This window comes from Seriola dumerili, unplaced genomic scaffold (assembly GCF_002260705.1).
Source record: "Seriola dumerili isolate Sdu_G_001 unplaced genomic scaffold, Sdu_1.0 BDQW01000230.1, whole genome shotgun sequence".
Classification (NCBI taxonomy): domain Eukaryota; kingdom Metazoa; phylum Chordata; class Actinopteri; order Carangiformes; family Carangidae; genus Seriola; species Seriola dumerili.
In genome coordinates this window covers 1,707,032-1,725,673 of record NW_019174485.1, presented here as the reverse complement: position 1 = coordinate 1,725,673, position 18,642 = coordinate 1,707,032, and the positions used below count along the sequence as shown (strand labels likewise).

The 18,642-nt window shown below is 40.7% G+C and overlaps 3 protein-coding genes across 8 annotated transcripts; all 3 read left to right on the top strand.

The window, feature by feature from the left end:
• The first annotated feature begins 1,145 nt into the window (after positions 1-1,145).
• On the top strand, positions 1,146-8,696 carry LOC111229226 (transmembrane channel-like protein 7). Of its 2 annotated transcripts, XM_022755460.1 has the most exons (16): positions 1,146-1,458; positions 2,182-2,446; positions 3,426-3,574; positions 3,730-3,864; positions 3,958-4,010; positions 4,097-4,236; positions 4,336-4,483; positions 5,390-5,554; positions 5,643-5,794; positions 5,863-5,935; positions 6,061-6,164; positions 6,305-6,491; positions 7,194-7,354; positions 7,519-7,662; positions 7,841-7,919; positions 8,094-8,696. In XM_022755460.1, the coding sequence occupies exons 1-16, from the start codon at positions 1,416-1,418 to the stop codon at positions 8,235-8,237; spliced, it is 2,142 nt and encodes a 713-aa protein (XP_022611181.1). In that variant the 5' UTR covers positions 1,146-1,415; the 3' UTR covers positions 8,238-8,696. The 2 variants fall into 2 exon arrangements, with proteins under 2 accessions (XP_022611181.1, XP_022611182.1); XM_022755461.1 differs by lacking the exon at positions 2,182-2,446.
• Positions 8,697-8,855: 159 nt separating this feature from the next.
• Positions 8,856-14,188, top strand: LOC111229225 (Fc receptor-like protein 5). Of its 4 annotated transcripts, none has more exons than XM_022755456.1 (11): positions 8,856-8,985; positions 9,068-9,094; positions 9,192-9,470; positions 9,556-9,852; positions 11,127-11,399; positions 11,506-11,838; positions 12,262-12,315; positions 12,408-12,518; positions 12,624-12,648; positions 12,734-12,818; positions 13,943-14,188. In XM_022755456.1, the coding sequence occupies exons 1-11, from the start codon at positions 8,880-8,882 to the stop codon at positions 13,961-13,963; spliced, it is 1,611 nt and encodes a 536-aa protein (XP_022611177.1). In that variant the 5' UTR covers positions 8,856-8,879; the 3' UTR covers positions 13,964-14,188. The 4 variants fall into 4 exon arrangements, with proteins under 4 accessions (XP_022611177.1, XP_022611180.1, XP_022611176.1 ...); XM_022755455.1 differs by having other exon boundaries at positions 8,857-8,985; positions 13,936-14,188; XM_022755457.1 differs by lacking the exon at positions 12,262-12,315 and having other exon boundaries at positions 8,857-8,985; positions 13,936-14,188.
• A 170-nt stretch (positions 14,189-14,358) lies between these two features.
• Positions 14,359-18,594, top strand: LOC111229220 (Fc receptor-like protein 5). Of its 2 annotated transcripts, none has more exons than XM_022755449.1 (13): positions 14,359-14,551; positions 14,635-14,661; positions 14,802-14,928; positions 15,021-15,196; positions 15,893-15,914; positions 16,256-16,359; positions 16,464-16,736; positions 16,842-17,147; positions 17,252-17,353; positions 17,444-17,471; positions 18,102-18,150; positions 18,284-18,346; positions 18,445-18,594. In XM_022755449.1, the coding sequence occupies exons 1-13, from the start codon at positions 14,521-14,523 to the stop codon at positions 18,526-18,528; spliced, it is 1,392 nt and encodes a 463-aa protein (XP_022611170.1). In that variant the 5' UTR covers positions 14,359-14,520; the 3' UTR covers positions 18,529-18,594. The 2 variants fall into 2 exon arrangements, with proteins under 2 accessions (XP_022611170.1, XP_022611169.1); XM_022755448.1 differs by having other exon boundaries at positions 14,361-14,551; positions 15,728-15,914.
• Positions 18,595-18,642: the final 48 nt, after the last annotated feature.

The window sequence follows — 18,642 nt, the reverse complement described above, 5'->3', positions numbered from 1 at the left end:
TGGCCTTTGTGAACATCTACTCCTCAAAGGCCCTTTTTCATTTCAGATATTTTGACATGCCACAGAAGGAAAGGGCATTAATGATGGCTGAATTCCTTTTAGCTGCCTCAGTTTTATTATCCTAGTATTGTTCCTGCTGACTCATTGACACTTTAAGAGTACATTTTTCTGCTGATAACTGCAGTTGTATATACTGTAAGTAAGGTTTTGAATACAAGAGTTTTATTTGTAGTGTATTATCTTTACCTTGAGATTTTTCTATTTTTCTTAAGTAAAAGATCTGATCTGATTCTTCATCCACTACTGCTTGTACAGTGTGCGCTTGAACTGAACAAAGCAAGCAGGTAAAGACAAATCTTCATTAGAGCATCAGTATCGAAACTAAGCATGTTGAAATAGCACAAAAGACATGCCACCCATGCTCATGTTTCTTTGTAAAAAGTACTGACTGGAAACCTCAGATGTCCTTGTGGTATAGCAAGTGGGTGGAAAGAGTCTCTCTGCTTCATCATCCCGTACATTAGATTCAAATGTCAGTTTCCAAATAATGAAACACTACCTAGTGTCGATCCTGTCAAGTCCATCTAGTGTTATCAAGCAAATGATAGTTTACGTGTGAAAAACCTAGATGATGACTACTATATGTGCTTTAAGAAAAACTGAGTTATGGCTGTGGCATTTCTTTATACGTGTTAAACAGATTCTTGATAATCATTGCAAAGTATATTTAGAATTACAATTTACAGTATGTAATTTGAAACTAAATGTGTGTTTAGCATTGTACTCAGTGGATTGCATAGATAAAGTCAGCTGAAAACAACCAAAAGAGACCAGACTGCACCATAAATCATTAGTACAACAGTATAAATTATGAAAATGAAACTGTAAATCTTACCATTAAAAAAAAAAAGAAAAGTAGTCTACATAGCCTGATGTTGAGCAGATCCAGTCTTAATTCAAACCTGAACCTTACTCATCTAATTATGGCTTTCAGCATTTTCTCATTTGTTTTCTGTACAGTGTGTATGTGTGGATATTTCTTGTTATGTTGTGAAATTATTGCCCGTGTCTACATCCTGCCATGTGATTTCCTGTCAGTCATATTCAGCCACAGTCACAGTCAGTTTATGTGTGAACAGATCTAACATCTGCTCCACCTGCCAGAGATTGAGACATACCAACAGGGGTTGGCCAACAGTGCTAACTACCAGCCCAGCCGCTCAGGGGTCTTCACTTCAGTGTGACGTTGGCGTGAGGAGCAAAAAAAAAAACAAAAAACCCCGGATATTTTGGTGCAGATTGCGGAAGTAATTTTAGAATTTTGACTTACGCCTTCGGTGGAGATGTATGTTGACTTGTGTTGTATATGAAGTGAGAAGATTCGGTGCTTAGAGAGGAACTTCAGGGAGAAAAAAATGGAGGAGAACAACACTGTCAACTTCAAGAGACTCTTATCAGGTAACAGAAAATAATACATATGTGCCTTTGCACTTATCATCTCTGTGTGTGTTTGTGAGAGAGAGGACATCTTGCTTGCTCAACACTGTCTCTACAGTATACCATACTGTATACAGAACATAATATATACTGTACCTCTGCATAGAGCTTACTACTAAATCAAACAAAGAGCCACGATTACCTTGTTTGTGAATAGTATAAGTTGCTGATCTATGTTTAACAAAGTCACATCCAAAACTACATGAAAACCATAACATGCAGCTTCCACACAGAAAAGCCCAGAGGCAGGAATAACACAGGATTTTAACGCTTTAAAGCAACTGTGCTAAATGTCAACATGTCAGACCTGCTTTGGTCTAATTCATGCAAATATTTCATGGAGGGTTACATTTCAGTGTTTTACTTGTGAATTGCCACAAAATGAATGAATGAATTATTTTGGTCATTTAATAATTGAGTAATTTTTCAAGAAGAGATTTCTAACATTTGTTGGTTCCAGCCTCTCAAATATGAAGATTTTTGAACTGTTGTTTGGACCCAACGAGACATCTGACACCTTCGCCACTATGTCCTAACATTTGTAAACAAAGCGATTAATTAATCAAGAAAATAATCTGCAGCTTAATAATAAAACAATCATGATCATAACTTAGCTCAAACACACTCACCGTTATCTACATTCATATGTCACAGTCAGGAAATTGCATGTCATTGTCACCACAGATGAGAGCACTCAATCCACCCTGTCGCTGGACTCCGACTATGAGTACTATCAGACAGAGATATTTGACCAGCTGCCCAGCATCCAGGCTTGCCGGCCAGAGCAGAACAGACAGGGTGTTTTGGAAGTGTGTGAGGTCTACCAGGGCAGCCCAGAGCCGGGGGAGAAGCTCATCAATGGCCACCTGTCCAGAGGACCCAGAGACAAGCTGTCTATGCAGCCACTCAGAAACTTGGCCATGTGTATTCAGGCGAAGCGAGATACCAGGTGGGCGAGCTTACTATATACTCCTTCATCCTGCTTCTTCTCGATCTACGTCTTAATTTGACGTTTGAAAAAGTCCACGCTGTCACACACTCTAGCACATGTGGCTTTATGGAGTTAAATAAAAAGAGTCCTTTCAAATCATTCACATACTACAATATTCTATTTTGTGTCTGCCGCACTTTGAACAATTGTTTCCAACCTTTTTGGTTTGTGAACCAGTGAAATGAAAGACTATTGGGACCCCATGTTAAAAGTTGCATATGTTCATGTGTGGCGTCCAGTTTACTGGTGGCCACCTCGGTTATTTTTCTCTCTAAATACTTTTTAAGGGCCTGAATATATCCAGTAATTCACATGCAAAACCAAATGGAAAAATTTTATAATTTTCTTTCCTGTCCACATAATTAACCTTCAGATCTGTAGATAAAAAAGAAAGTTTAGTTTCTCTTCTGTTTCTAAAAAGAGAAACACAACTAAAAGAAGTAGAATATCCGCCTTGCAGTTGTATGCCTCTACCAACCAGTCCAGTTCATTAGTGTGTGAATACTTGAATATAATCAGTTTATACTTGAGACCAAATTTGAAGAAAATGTGAAAACATTATACATCCTCTTTTTCTTAATGAGTTAGAGGGACATTCCAATGGTATTGCATTTTTATGCAGTTGGGGGACACAGATTAAAAAAAATAAAAGGAATGATGAAAATAAGAGTGGAGGCCGAAATACCCTGATTAATTCCTAGTGTGGAGTTCCAAAGATACCATACCCATAATCAATTTTAACAGCATCTGTCATTATAAACACCCATGCCTTTCACACCTCCACATCTTTCTGTAGAAATTTCAGTGTACCTTTAAACTAAATGTTCCAATTTTTGAATTAATAGTGTGTTAATGGTATTTTCATGTTTAGGGTAAAGGTTTAAGATGTTAAGATACGAAGGAATTCATGAATTATTATGTTTGCACTGTTAATTAGGGACAGGAGGAAGATGCAAATCAGAAATATTGGCTTTTGGGAGTCCTGGAGGCGGGGCCAGAGCATCAACAGGAAGAGGGTATGGGCACAGATGGGAGGAACTCTATCAAGCCTGTTGCCATGGCAGCACACTCTCCACACCATTGAAGGTAAGAAAGGCCTGCAGTAGATTACTGTGTATGGACCTCTATTGACACCTCTTAGCTGCTAGTGTGCTGTGATGTAGTGATGAGGTAACTTCACCATGCACGTTAATGTTATTGCACAATTAAAATCCTAATGCTCACTGTTGATCTGTTCCCAGGCAGGTTTGGTGTGGGCGTGAAGGCCTATTTTGTTTTCCTCAGGTATCTGATTTACTTGAACCTAATAAACTGTGCTCTTATCTGGGGTTTCATTCTGGGGCCTACAACATTTTATGGCTGGAGCAACAGCAGTGGTGAGTCAGCTGTAATGACAGATTACAGTAAATTTACCACAACTGGATATAGAGTCCTAAAAATAAACTTCTGTCTTTGTTTGTGTTTCACAGAACCATTGAAGTTTGGAAGCAATGACTCAGTTTTAGACTTCTTCCTGGGATCTGTAAGGAGTGTGTGTGTGTGTGTGTGTGTGTGTGTGTGTACTTGATGTATTTCTTCTCATTCCTCTTTCTCCCCTCCTCTCAACAGGGTTATCTGGATCGTTCTCCAGTCTTCTTTGGTTATTATACACGTGGTTCCCTGAATTTGCCATGCTTGAATACGCCTCTGCTGTACCTGGTTGGAATCATCACCATCTTCTTCCTCAGTCTCATCATGGTAGTCCGCAGGTCAGTGTTCCCTGACAACACAGCAACAAAAAGCGTCAATAGTCATTTCCCTAAACATCTTACATATTTAATGTGTTCATCTGTAAACACCTCTGATAGAACGACAGTTGGCTACAAGCACACCTGGATGCTCGGGAAGCGTTACAGTATGAATGTGAGCTATAAGATCTTCTGTGGCTGGGACTTCAACATCCAGGACCCTGATGCAGCGACTCTCAAACACAGCTTCATCAGGAACGACCTCAAGGTGCGTGGACGGACATGTAGTATTTGCATGCATGATGCCATCCTTCCACACAGGGTGCTAAATTTACCACAACCACCAGATGCTATGTAAATTGCTACGTGAACACTGTTTCTTACACACCAAGGGCTTAATATCTGAAACACCTCTCCGTATAACACAAAACTATCCAAGAGCAACACAATGTGCAGCCTCCAGAATTACCATAAAGTGGAATCAGCACCTCTCTAAAACAGTTTCAACAAAAACTGAACATTATAACTTTCTTGAAGGTCGGATTCATTGTATTAGACAGTTGTATTGTTTTTAGTGAGGTGTACCTAATAAACTGGCAACAGAGTGTAAATCTTCATAAATTAAAATGTAACCTGGCCGATCATGCACAACTAAGGGTGATTTTGAAGTTTTACAACTTTTAAAACTTAAAAAAAAACTTTTAAAAGTAAAATAAAGATGATGATCAATGAAGTCAAAAAATGAGTGGTTTAAGGTATCCACTAACCAGGATGAATGGCCAAGTGTTCATAAAACAGATGTACACATTACACATGTGCATGCCTATAAAGATACAAGGTGGTAAATGTCACTAAAAAGTAACGCCCACCTCCATGGAGGAAAATGGCCACGCAATATTGCTTAAATCAGAGAGTGACCAGCTCAAAAATAAGATATAAATGTACAAACAGATGACTCTGAGTCTTGTGTTTATGACATGATGACTTTATCTGGAGTTCCCCTGTTCCCCTAAATGAAACTATGTGGCTAAAGAAAGGTGTGAACAGTATATTTAATATGATTCTTGTTCTTGTCTGATATTTTGAAGTGTCTTGTGTCTTTGTGTTGAAACAGTGTTAAGGTTGATTTGATATGATACACAGCCTGAGTATAAAAGTCTTTCTGTGTCTTCAGCTGTTCCTGGAGGAGCAGAGTTTCTCCCTGCGTGAGTCTCAGAGGACACTTAGACAGCGGGTGCGTCTCTACCTGCTCAGGTTCATCCTCAACGTGCTCGTTCTGTCTCTGCTGGGCGGATCCTTCTGCCTCATCTACTTTGCCACAAAAACATCACTGAATGAGGTAAGGCCGCGATGCTCAATATCAGCTTTTGGTGGTCCTGCTTTTTTTTTTCCAGCTTTTCACATCTCTTCCTGACTGTGTTTCTTAGAGTGGGCACTATGGGTTGGTCAGTCTGTTCCTCCAGTATCTTCCTCCCATCACCATCACCTCTCTCAACCTGGTCTTCCCTTACATCTTCCATAAGATCTCGTCTTTTGAAGACTACTCTTTCACCATGCAGGTCAATGCCACGCTTGTGAGGTAAGGAAGGCGCATGAAACTCTTCGGTACACACAGACAGCGTAAATTCACTGTCTTTTCCTCTTCAGGAGCATCTTCTTGAAGCTGGCTTCACTGGGGATCTACTTATTTTTCCTCTTCCCAACAGCAGGACATCAACAAGTGAGTTGCGAATGAAATGGGCTGTGATGAGACATTGTTACAGTAATGCTATTTGTCTTTGATTCAGACTTTCAGGACTGATTTGTGTCTTGTTGTCGTTTCTCTATCCGTGTGTTTCTTTATAGCATTGGTGCAGGGAGAACCAGTTCGGCAGAGAGATGTACAAGCTGTGCATTTTCAACTTCCTCAACACTTTCTGCAACGCCTTTCTTGTGGGCTACCCCAGGAAGTGGGTTTACTTCAGAACAACAGTCTCTCTCTGTCTTAGTCATCGCCGTGGTTTGAATGGAAAGATCGATGTATGTGATGTCTTTTTCCACAGAAGTCGGGAAAAACTCTCTCTTCTTCTGTCTTTCCTCTGTTTGACAGGCTGCTGCGGGAGAAATACCCGACATCCTTACTGACCCGGTTGCTGGGGAAACAACACTTCCCGATCACTTTGTATGTGTTGGATCTGGTGTACAGTCAGACAGGGTCCTGGGTGGGGATGTACTACTGCCCTCTGCTGCCTCTCATAGGAACTGTCACACTGGTGGCCACGTTCTACATTAAAAAGGTCGGAGCCGTTCACGAGCTCTCTCACACTTTGTGTCTCTTCATGTTTCCAGTTAAACAGTCTGCACCTGCATTTGAACAATGACCCAAAAGGTTTCAGTCCAACAATAAACTCAAAATACTGCTACAATGAATAAAACTAAACCAGTCAGTTAAATAATGAAATAAACACTCACAACAGAGGTAAATAAATCACAATTATGACATTCATTTGGATTATGTTATTATTTGTTTAGTCAAATGATGTGAGAATTAATGAAGTCATCTTAGAAAATTTGGGAAAATACGCTCATTTGTTTTTTACCGAGAGTTTCAATGAAGGTTGAGACTACTCTCATGTCTGTAAACTACATATGAGGCTACGGCCAGCTGGCGATTGGCTTAGCTTAGCCCGGTAACAAAATCCTCTTACCAGCACCTCGCCCTCTGGCTCCAGCTTTATCTTCTCATCTAAGATTATTATATATAATTATTATTAAGCAAGTTTCCCAAAAATGTATTGATTAAAATATCAATAATTTAAGTAATAATTTACATTGTTATAATTGTCACATTCTAGAAAAGAAATTTTGTTTGTTTTTAATAGTTCTGTGTTCTTTTGTTGCCCAATAGTCTACGGTTTGTTGCTCAGCAGTGACCATCAATTATATTTCAACATTTTCCAATAATATCCATGTCTCTCTCTGTCTAACACTGTCTTCAGTTCACGGTCCTGCAGTGCTGTGTCGCGGAGCACCGAATGTTTCGAGCCTCCACTTCTTCAGTTTTGTTCCACTTCATGTTGCTGCTCGGTCTCCTCATGGCTGCCACCACAGTGGGCTTCGAATTCTACCAGCAGGACGGGACACTGAACAATATAGACATGTACTGTAACTCTGTTATTTTGCTGTTTCACAGTTATTGTTGCAGAGAATAGCACTGCATCCACAAGTGTCTGCATGTTCAAATTCAGTGCACCCTATTTGTGTCTTAAGTTACTTTCCTCTGTTGCACATTTCTTCAGTTTGTTATTTCTGTTTCCTTCCCAGGTCCTCCTGTGGTCCCTTTGGAAATGGAGAAACGGTGTTTAATGTGACAGGAGTGTGTGTGAAGAGTCTACCCAGCCTGGCACAGAGCACTCTGCGCTACCTGTCCTCTGAGGCCTTCGCCCTGCCGCTCATACTAGCTGAAATGTAAGTATACAAAGTGAGAAAGCAAACGCCAGCAGTAAGTATAACCTACTTTAAGACTGTTTCAACCTTAAGGTGAGAGAACTAGAAGCAACAAGAGTACAGTTACATGATGACCAAGAAGTACTCTGAATTGATCTGCTGGTCTTTAAATGTGACATGAAACTCTCTGTTCCCTCAGTATAATCTTAACCTCATATGTGTCACGGGGGCGAGCCAATCAGAAGGCCATTGAGAGACTGAAAGATATGCTGATTATGGTAAGTCACATGACACTAAACAAGTTAGATATCCAAAAATGAGTCACAGAAAGCACATAAATATTTGAGATACATCCAGTTGATTGCAAGTGAAGCATTTAAACTGGGGTCTGTCCGTTTGTTATACTTTTCTACTGTGTGTGTGCATGTTGTCTGTATGTGTCTCCCTCACAGAGTAGCTCAGATAAGCGTTTCCTGGTGAAACAGCATACCACAATGCTCCGACGTAAGAAGGAAACCCGCAAAGTCCGTTCTGCAGCCATCGGAGAGGACGCCCCCCCTCAGTTACTGGAAAGACCCCCTCTCCATGCAAACTGATTAAAGTGCCTAAGCTGCTGGGCCTATGTGTCCACAGACTTCCTCTTAACAAATAAAGCCTTGCTCTGGCTGACCAGAAAACCAGCCTGGACGCCTGGAACTGCCTGTGAATAAAAACTTTCTACCAGACTGATGAACTCTCACCTTTACACTTGATATACAAAGACAAGACGTGTAGTTGTTGTTTTTCTGCAAAGTTCACAGTTGTCTTAATTTAATCCTCATATGATGTGTTCTCTTATTTTTAGTCAAGTCATTTTTATGTGGCTGTACATTTCGATGGTTATCTTATGTTGTTTATGAATGTGTTAAGCTTGGTTTATACAATTTATAGACCGTGTAAATAAAAGATTTTATGCAGATGAATATACACATAGATTCATAGACATAATATTTTTAATTATATTCCAAAATGCCTCTTGTATTGTACATGTATTCAGTTAACTGTGAATGTTTTTTTTGCGATATAACGCTCATTAAAACCTTTGTGGTTTGTGTATTTTATTAAAATTTTTCTTGTCTCCACCAGATCATTGAAATTAAGCCAAACGCGCAGCCCAATATGTTATCTACTTGCAACACATGTGTAACACCCCTAGCTCTGACACACCAACACAAACATGGATTCACACATGCACACACATGCTGAAACACACACCTACAACCAAGCTAGAGAAACCATGTCAAAGACCAATACATAGCACTGTTATGAAGAATCGACAGACTCTTAATTTGTTGCCAATTCTGGGTGAGTTTATTTCAAATTGGAAACAAAAATTATTTAATGGACAAATATTCTTACAGAAATGTGTTGTTCATTTTTCTTTCAGCTCTGGCAAGTTTGTTCATCAAGATAAGTAAGTTTGTCTAAGTGGTGCTTAAGATATGGGGCTCAGTTTTCTTTCATTTCTTTTGTTTGTCTTCTCTTGTTTAAAATTTCATGTCTTTCTTTAGGTGGATCAGTCTCTCTCCGCCCGGTACTGACTGGCCCTGACATGGCCTACCTTGGCTCGAGGGTGGCTTTCCGGTGTATTGCATCTAACTCCTCTACGCCAGTCACCTACGACCTGATGCGGGACGGTGATGTCCTGATCGCCACATACCAAGCCCAAGGGGACCAACCTGCACCCTTCTACCTGAAGGTCTCTGCAACAACAGAGGCGTCATACCACTGCAGGGCGACATCCGGAGCGGAAACAGGAGTCAGCAACATCATCAAGCTGAGTGTAGTCAGTGAGTACCAGACACGAGTTATTTGGTGTCAAAACCTGAACCTCTTCTTTTCCTCCCTTACCATCTATAATTCCCTCATTTGTAGTTCCACCATCAAATACCAGAGTGACCTCTGAACCCTCCCCTCCAGTCGCATTCGAGGGATCACGCATTGTCCTGAGCTGCAACGTCATAAAGGGTTCCCACCTGTCCTACACCTGGTTACTCAACAGGAAGGAAATAACCCCCTCAACCTCTCCCTTTGTCCACCTCACTGGAAACAAGCTATTGATGGAGAACGTGACTCCAGAGCACACTGGGCAATATTCTTGCATGGCGTGGTCCATGGTCCAGGACATCAGGAGGTTTTCAAGCAGCAGAGAGCTCCAGGTGACAGTCAAAGGTATATATCAACAAAACATACCGTATAAAGATAACAAGAGTACTTTGAGGACTTACCAGAGGGAGGAGGTACTGAATGATTCATAGTTGTTTTTAGCCATGTCGGTTGTCGATCATTCCACCTCTTTGGTCAAGACTGAAATATGTCAACAACTATTGAATGGGGTTGCATGAAATTGGGTTCAGACATGCATGGTTGCCAGAGGATGAATCCTACTAACTTTGGCGATCCTCTGACTTTTCCTATAGCACCACCATTACGTTGACATTTTTGGTTTAGAGTGAAATCCTTTAACAACTATTTGTTTGATTGCTGTGAAATCTGGTACAAGGGGTCGTGTCCCCCTCTGTAATGTAATTTTGTTGATTCCTTAACCTTTCATCTTGCACCATCGATAGGTCAAAAATTCAGACTGACCAAAACTTTGGTTTATAGCCATAGAGCTACAAACTAACGACATTCCCACCAACCTCAGCTGTGTTCTTTGTGTTATACACTAATACCAAGTGTTAGTATGCTAACATGCTAAACCAAGATGTGACCTTGATAAGGACTGTACCTCCTAAACATCAGCATGTTAGCATTCACACTGAGTTATACTGAAACATTTGAAAATTTAAAAATTTAATTTCAACTAGCAACAACAAAGGACTGAGTTCTTTTACCAAATGTAGCCTATAGAGCCAAGTTGTTGCAGCACCTCTTTTGAAAAGACACTATATGGCCAAAACTATGTAGACAATTTGACGTTACTCATCTCATTCCAAAATCATGGGCATTCAAATGCTGTTGAACACCCTCCACTTTTCTGGGAAGGATTCCTGCAGGATTTTGGGACCTGGCTGCAGGAATTTTCTCTGCATTCAACACTGGGCGATAGTCTGCCTCGTAGTCTGTTTTTTCCAGTCAATCCTAAAGCTGCTGGATGGGGCTGAGATCTAGGCTCTGTGCAGCCGGTCACCACACCACACTGGAAAAATAGATTTCTTCATGGACCTGGCTTTGTGACTGAGACACAAAGCTGGAAGTTCACTATAGTGATAGCTGTAGCATTACCTGAATTGGAAGTAAGGGATCTAGCCTCAACCATGAAAAACAACCCTCAGATAAAAAGTAGGCAATAATTGTCCACATACTTTTGACCAAGTAAACCTGATTTGTGCACCTGCCTGAAGTTGGTTAAATTTGTTTCACTTCCACTGTGTGTGGAAGTACACTAACGCGTACTGTATCATTTCTGTCCCCACCTTCTCCCCTCCTCTTTCCTCCACCAGTTTATGTATCAAAGCCAAAGATCTCTTTCTCCATCTCCAAAGATGGAGCTGGTTACCATGGCAACGTTACCTGCTGGTCAACAAGAGGGAGTCATCCGGTCAACATCTCTCTTTTGGTAGATGACAAAGAAGTTGGATCCATCACAGCAACTGACTCCCTCACTGCCTGGTTTCTTGTTGCCATGGAACCGGGGCTGGATATGGGCGTGGCGCAATGTCGGATGAAAACTGAGGTGCAGGAGTTGATGAGTGAACCTGTGACTCTGGAAGTGGGTACGAACTACACACACATGTGCGACAGAGATGTGTCTGTCTGTGATGTCCTACATTTAATTTCCCCTTCTTCATTAATCTTTCTCTCTCCTTCCTGTTGGTCCAGTCCCAGTTGGAGGTGATGTGAAAGTGGAGGTGGAATATTTCTACAGAGCTGACTCCAAGCTGGCCGCCGCCAGGCTGAGCTGTCAGGTCAGCAGAGGAACTTTCCCTTACATCTCCTGGTTCTTGAATGACTCTGCTCTCCCCTCCGAGACACACGTGGAGTCCCACCTTCAACCCGTCCTGCCTCACGTCGCCCTCACTGGCCAAAGACGAACCCTTGTCCTAACTAAACTTGGCCCAGAGGAGTCTGGGTATTACCACTGCAGGGTCAGGGACAGCTACGATGACTCCGGGCCCTGGGTGGAGAGTGCAGCCGTGCTGGTCCAAGTCACAGGTGAAAAGATCAAGACTAGTTGCCTAGTGAAAGTAATCTCAGAGAAACTGTTTGACACTTACACCTTTGTTTTAGATTAAACAGATGCGATAATTATTGATAATTTATTATTGAGCTTTAGAAAGGCCGGTAGGCAGCTTTTGTAACCTCTGGACAGAGCCAAGCTAGCGGTTTCGCTCTGTTGTCAGTGTGTATGCTAAGCTAAGCTAACGGGCTGCAGACTGTAGCATAAGATACAGGCAAGGGAGTGGGATCAGTTTTCCCACATAGCTCTTGGCAAAAAGGCAAAATAGCATATTCCCCAAAATGTCAAACTATTCCTCCTTTTTAATCCAGACTTAACATCTGACAGGTGCCTTTTTGTCTTATTTGTGTGGGGCCTCCACTCTCTGTACTGCATGATACTTTTTTACTTTGAACCAGACAGGATCCTTAACTCCATGCCTCGAACAACATCTTCCACTGAAACACCACTAAGTAAAACACGCATGCTGTATATTTAAATAACTAATACATGCCTACTCTAAAGTATGTCACACTTCACTGGCTTCGTCCCTTCCCTTCTGCAGGATTTTTTATGACCACAATCGAGATTATCACCATAGCCTTCTGCTGTTTTCTTATGCTGATGATGGCAGTGTGCAGTGGCTGTGTTTACAGGATGTTCGACCACAACCAAGGTGTGTATGTCCGTGAGTGCGTGAAGGAGAAATCCTCTGACTGGAAACGTGTGTCTGAATTTAGATTAATTGTTTCTATATCTTGTCCTCTCACTTCTTTTTCAGCTCATGCCCACGTTGCTATGACAAAGTAAGCTTTATCTCGGTGGACCCAAGAAAGTTTATTGTTTCTGCAACTCAAACCAACCAGTTCAACAATGTTTGTACCTTCTCAGTTCTGATGCCCTGCCTCTGTCTGAACCCCAATCCCCGTCAGGAGGGAAGCAGGCTTCTTCTACAGACTGTGACGTCCCGAGTCGGGTATACAGGCCATCGAAACACAAAACCATACACAATACTGCACATAAATCAATGAATTATGACATACTAGTATCTCTACTTTACAGATCCTGTAGATTCCTATAATTTCTTATAAAGTAAATTATATTTAAATGCAAATTCATGGTAATTTTCTAGAAAGTGTAGTATATTACTAATTATAGAGAAAGTAGGAATTTCCTTGAGAGAATTGCTCTATGTAAAGTAGAGTGAACATTAATAGATTATTTGTTAGTTATTAATAAAGTGAATTATATGATTGCCTGTAGACAAATTTCCCATTTTTGACACTTTGCATTTTCAGCTGTTCTACTGTTCACCTCTCAAGGTTACTCAACAATTAACTGAAATAAGTCATTTGAAAATTAATTGAGCCCTATATCTATTTCCCCTACTTTTGGTACAAATTTACATAGTTCCAAGAGCTAATTACAACTTCTAAGGAATTTATTGGTAAAATATGGACCCATGAAATGAAGAGTTACCCAATTAATAGTGTTTTTAGCGGCACAACTGAATCTTGTCTACTGTCAAGCATTTCCATAGGCAAATGCAATAAATGTATATTTAATCTCCATATATGAAATATATGTACATATAAAATAAAAACATACAACAAAAATTATAAATGAAACCTATTAGAAATAGGAAATAGAAACAACATTTGACTAGCCCATACAAATATGTATGTTTATGTATTCATACATTGTAGACACACGTTCCATAAATATATATCCATCCCAAAGCCTGTCGATATATGTTGATATTACAGTAAATAAAATATATATAAGCAGAAGCATGTTGTTTTAATTAACTTGCATATATGAATTAAATATACAGTATATTGTCTTTTCTCTACAACAGTACCAAATTATTTCGCTCCTACCATGACCATGTAGCAAAAGGAGCAAATTGTCAGGAGATTACTTGTAAAAGTGTTACATATTATCCTCCAGAAACCTTCAGACAAAAACAACTCTGAGGATTTGGTCAACAGACCATGTGTAAACAAAAACAGAAAATAACATTTCTCTCTCTCTCTCTCTCTCTCTCTCTCTCTCTCTCTCTCTCTCTCTCTCTCTCTCTCTCTCTGTTTCAGACCACAGAGACCACAGTATGAGACATGAGGAAGATTGTCATCTCCTCTTCATCAAATTGACATTATTTCATTTAAATTTGCAGCTTTTTAGTTTTTGTTCTGCAGGTACTTCATTTATTACTTTTCCTGACCTGCCAAGTTACTTATAAGAAACTGGTGGAACATTCAGTTAAAAAGAGTGAGAGATTATATTTTTCAGCAAAACTACTGTTTACTGTCATATTTTTCCAAATAAAAATTAAATGTTATCAAATGTTGTTGTTGTTTTTTACTAAACCAATGAGACAAATTATGCTGGACCACTTAATCCTCACATTTTTCAAAACATAACAGCATGAGAGCTATGACAGCATGAGTGAATGAATTCATCTTGTGATGAGTGAGGGAGGGTATGGCAGGGAGGTGTAGTGTAGTAATGCTATCAGTTATTTGCACATTTCTAAGTGCGTGTGTGTGTGCGCATTTTTTTCGGCCGCAGTGCTTCAACCCTCCTCTCAAAACTGTCAAAACGTGTGCATTACACAGTGCAGCGTGAGCACATGTGAAGTCTGCAGTTGTATTAAAGTCGACAGTTTCTCTTGAAGAATGTTTGCTTCCCTCTTTGTGGTCATGCTGGGTAAGTTCAACACAAACTGCACCACAGCACAGTAAAGTCATTTCGGACTTATAAACTATTTGATTTCTTCCTCCCCTCCGCAGGGCTGTGCTACTGTTGCAAGGAGAGCAGTAAGTTAGATGTATTGTTTGATTGTATGTGTGCATGGTTAATTAATACACAGTATGATATTAATATAGGTTATTTTGTAACTTATGATTCTGTCCTTTGAGTGTTTGTGCAGTTCTGTTTCATTTTAATTTTTTGATAGATCAGACTTTTCTGGGGACTCTAGAACTGTCTGGCCCCACGGAGGCTAAGGTGAAAGACATTGTAGAATTTACATGTGAACTACATAGCAACCCTCTGAATGAATCCATCCTGCTGCAGTTATTTCTGTGAGTATTAGTACGTAAAGTTTAACCACTGAATTAAAATGCATTAAGTGATGATAAAAAAAAAAATCCCTCTAATTACCAACCTTTTCCAGGAGGGGTCAGAATGCCAAGTTGTTGGGCGACCACACCTCCTTGGAGGGGGAGCCTGGAACCTTCCTTATTATAATCAAGCTTTTCCACGAGGGCAACCTGGAGTGTGTGGCCAGACCACAGAACAGGTCTAACATAGAGCCCACCATCAGCAACACACTTTACCTTAGGGTTATTGGTGAGTCTCTGTATTACCATGGATATATCATATATCATTTGCACACGGCATCCATATAACATAAAGTAGATCATTGTACACATTTATAATTGTAAATGCTCAACGCAATGAGAAACATATTTCTCAAGGGGCATGTCAGTATGAAGTGTAAGGTGCACATCTTAAGTGGATAGTGTAACCAAGCTAACACTTACTAATTAGTATTAAACGTTAAGGGATCACCAAAGTTATAGGATTTTATCATCTAGGGACCATAGGATTACCAAAGTGAGTAAGATTCATCCTCTGGGGACCATGAGTGTCTGCACAAAGTTTCGTGGCAATCCATCCACAAGAGACAGACTGACCAATAGAACAACTTTGCCATCCATAGAGCCACAGTATTCAGACATTGACCATGAAAACATGAAACACAACTTTAGAAATCAGTGGCTCTTTACTTCCTTAACAACATGATTTTAAGAATAATAAGAATTTCTGTATGGTTTGAACTAAGACAGTGATCTCAGTCTGTTGCTGTCTGTCCTGCAGAACCAGTGAAAGATGCAGAGATCGCCGTCCGCTCAGGTCCAAAGGAGTTCTTTGAGGGGCACAGACTGGAGCTAGTCTGTAAACTTACTGCAGGAAATCACGTGTCCTACATGTGGCTGCTGAATGATTGGCCCATCTCTCAGTCTCCTGGTGTTTCTCTTTCAGCTGAGCGTCTCTTGATCGACAGGTCAGCAAAATCCCATTCAGACAGTCCATGGACGGCTGCTGCTGCATGGTTGCTGTGGCACTGCTATGGTGTTGTGAGCAGCTGTGGGCGGTGTATACATAAAACTACCAGGTGGTTGGCGTGGTGTTGCCAGGTGGTTGCTATGGTATTATCACAGGTTGATGGGGGATACTGCAGGGTTGATAGAGCATACTTTGTGTTTGTAGTAGTCAGAGAGTAGTCGTTATTAGTAGCAGCAGAGTATGAATGACTTGAGTGTCCAACACTGTCTAAGAAAGTCTTCCTCTTTATCCAACAAGGAATCGTAAAGTTACTGAAATAATAATCTGTGTCATTCTCAGAACCACGTCAAAAGACAGCGGCTCCTACAGATGTGAGGCTTCCAATGAGTTCAACAATACTGTCTTCACCGTCAACAGCTCTGAAGTTGTAATCACTGTCAAAGGTCAGCCATCTTCTCTGGTGAATAAATGCTCACATTTTATAGATCTGACATGGTTTCTTTGAACAAAATGACACCCGCCTTCATCCAACATCCTGTTCCCTCAGACGTGGTGTCAACCCCTGATATCTCCTTCACCGTGTTAAAGGACGAGTCCCACAACTATTCTGCCGTGGTCACCTGTCAGTCGACAAAAGGGACTCCACCTGTCACCTTTTCACTCTACAACGGGGATGTACTGGTCGCCAATATGACGAGTGAAGACAGAAGCGTTGTATTTAAGGTTCCATTGGTCTTGGATCAGCACTTGGGATATCTCCAGTGCCAGGCGAACAATGGAAACCAGACTGCAAACAGTCAATGGTTGAAGTTAGAAGCTGGTATGTGCATTGTTTGACATAGAACTGTGACACAGTCTACTACTGTTTGTAGCGTCGGTCCATTTTGCAATGTCTCTTTGTTCAACCTCTAACTGTCTCCATCAGTCTCGGTTGGTGGGCCTGTGACCATGCGCCATGACTATGACTTTGGAGAAAACTATGCTGTGACTGGCATGAGGTTCTACTGCAAGGCGGCGAAGGGAACACATCCACAATACCAGTGGTTCCTCAACAAAACGCTTCTACATGGCCTAGGAAGCTTCTACAAAGTGGTCAACCAGGATCCAAAACAATCGATGCTCTTGCTGTCTGTCAGTAGGAGCAGCACTGGGACGTACCACTGTGAAGTGTCCAATAGTTTTGACAACACCACTGTGATAAGCAGTAAGAGGAAATATGTGGATAAAGAAGGTACAGTTGGTTCATTGCTGTTAGTTGTTGTTACTGTTTTAGTCAAACATCCTTGTTACAGGTGATAGCTGGAGTTATTCTTCTTCTTCTTCTTGCTCCTCCAGTCCTTAATCGTCTCCCCGACTTAGTAGTGGCAGTCGTCTTTGGATGTTTCACTTTGCTGATTCTCCTGGTCTCCGTTTGTTGTGGGATTGGAGTGGTGTACAGTGAGATCACATACTTTTCAAAGATTTTTTTTAATTAAATGTTGTTCCTCATTTGCTACTGAGAAAAAACATTGTTTACTCTTCTTTCAGGGCGAAGGCAGTATGGAGAGAAGTCTCTGTGAGTTATTTCTCTGTTTAATTCTGATTCCTTGAAAAAACGATGACCCACATTTCCTATGAAGCTGTTACATGTTGACCGTTAATCAACCATCTGCCATTGGTGGAATAAGTGAAGTAGAAGTACAACAATTGCCCTCTTCCTGTTTTGGGGTATTTTGGGGTTTTTTGCAAAACAGTAACAAAATCTGAGAGTGCATCTCTTTTGGCATTTTTGCCTTTATTAGACAGCTTGACAACACAGACTAACAGGGAACATGGGGAGGGAGGGGAATTACATGTGACAAAGCTTTGAGCTGGAGATGAACTGGGGATGTGATTATGTGGGAGATGTTTCATTTCAGATCAATGCTTTTAACATGTTTTATGTTCATTTTATGTCTTTTCATGTGAAGCACTTAGTGCATGTCTTTTTTTGTTGTAAGGCACTAAAGCACTGTGCTACATTTCTTGCATGAAAGGTGCTATACAAATAAAGTTTATCATTATTATTATTATCATTAATGTGGGTGTAATGGTGGAAAGTACAGTCCTCCTCAGGTTGTTGAGAGCTCAACATTTCCACAAACAACTGTGTGGACCCATATTACATAAGCTGTGTATGTGACACCTGGCTGTTTTCTCCTCTCAGGTTGGGCCTGGAGATGGAGAGAACGGTAGCTGCCTACGAGGGCGAGCTGGTTAGTCAGTTTTTGTGTATCTGCATTATTCTTCTTCTTCGCTTCCCATTCATTCACTCTCACAAGAGCAATTTTACATGATTGTACATTGTTCCATACTGGTATATACTTAACCAATTGTCTTTTCTTTCAGGACTCTGAGTACAACGAGGATGCTGATGTAGTCGAGACATCAGGAGGGGATGAATTTGATCAGGTGAAATCAGATGAATTCATGAAATCCATTTACCAGTCAGTCAGTTACCTTAAAAAACAAGCAAGCAGTCAGTCATCTTCTGTCTGTGTTCTCCTCAGGCATCTGAGGCTTCTCTGGACGAATGGCCCCAAATTGCAGAGCAGAAGAAGACGTTGGAGGATGAACCAATTGAGATACCATGAAGATTCAAACTGATTGATCCATATAAACACAGACTTTTGTCGTTAAATAAACCTCTTCTCATTGTGTTATGTGCTGTCGTGTCTTTTAATTGTTATTATCTAAAAACAAGTGCT

Excerpts from the sequence above, each read along its gene's own strand:
- LOC111229226 (XM_022755460.1), top strand. The coding sequence starts at position 1,416 with ATGGAGGAGAACAACACTGTCAACTTCAAGAGACTCTTATCAG. Across the intron at positions 1,459-2,181 it reads CTTCAAGAGACTCTTATCAG|ATGAGAGCACTCAATCCACC; the intron begins GTAACAGAAAAT and ends TTGTCACCACAG. Across the intron at positions 6,165-6,304 it reads CTTGTGGGCTACCCCAGGAA|GCTGCTGCGGGAGAAATACC; the intron begins GTGGGTTTACTT and ends TCTGTTTGACAG.
- LOC111229225 (XM_022755456.1), top strand. The coding sequence starts at position 8,880 with ATGCTGAAACACACACCTACAACCAAGCTAGAGAAACCATGTCAAAGA. Across the intron at positions 9,853-11,126 it reads GCTCCAGGTGACAGTCAAAG|TTTATGTATCAAAGCCAAAG; the intron begins GTATATATCAAC and ends TTCCTCCACCAG. Across the intron at positions 12,519-12,623 it reads GATGTTCGACCACAACCAAG|CTCATGCCCACGTTGCTATG; the intron begins GTGTGTATGTCC and ends CTTCTTTTTCAG.
- LOC111229220 (XM_022755448.1), top strand. The coding sequence starts at position 14,521 with ATGTTTGCTTCCCTCTTTGTGGTCATGCTGG. Across the intron at positions 14,552-14,634 it reads CCTCTTTGTGGTCATGCTGG|GGCTGTGCTACTGTTGCAAG; the intron begins GTAAGTTCAACA and ends TCCCCTCCGCAG. Across the intron at positions 17,148-17,251 it reads GAAATATGTGGATAAAGAAG|TCCTTAATCGTCTCCCCGAC; the intron begins GTACAGTTGGTT and ends TTGCTCCTCCAG.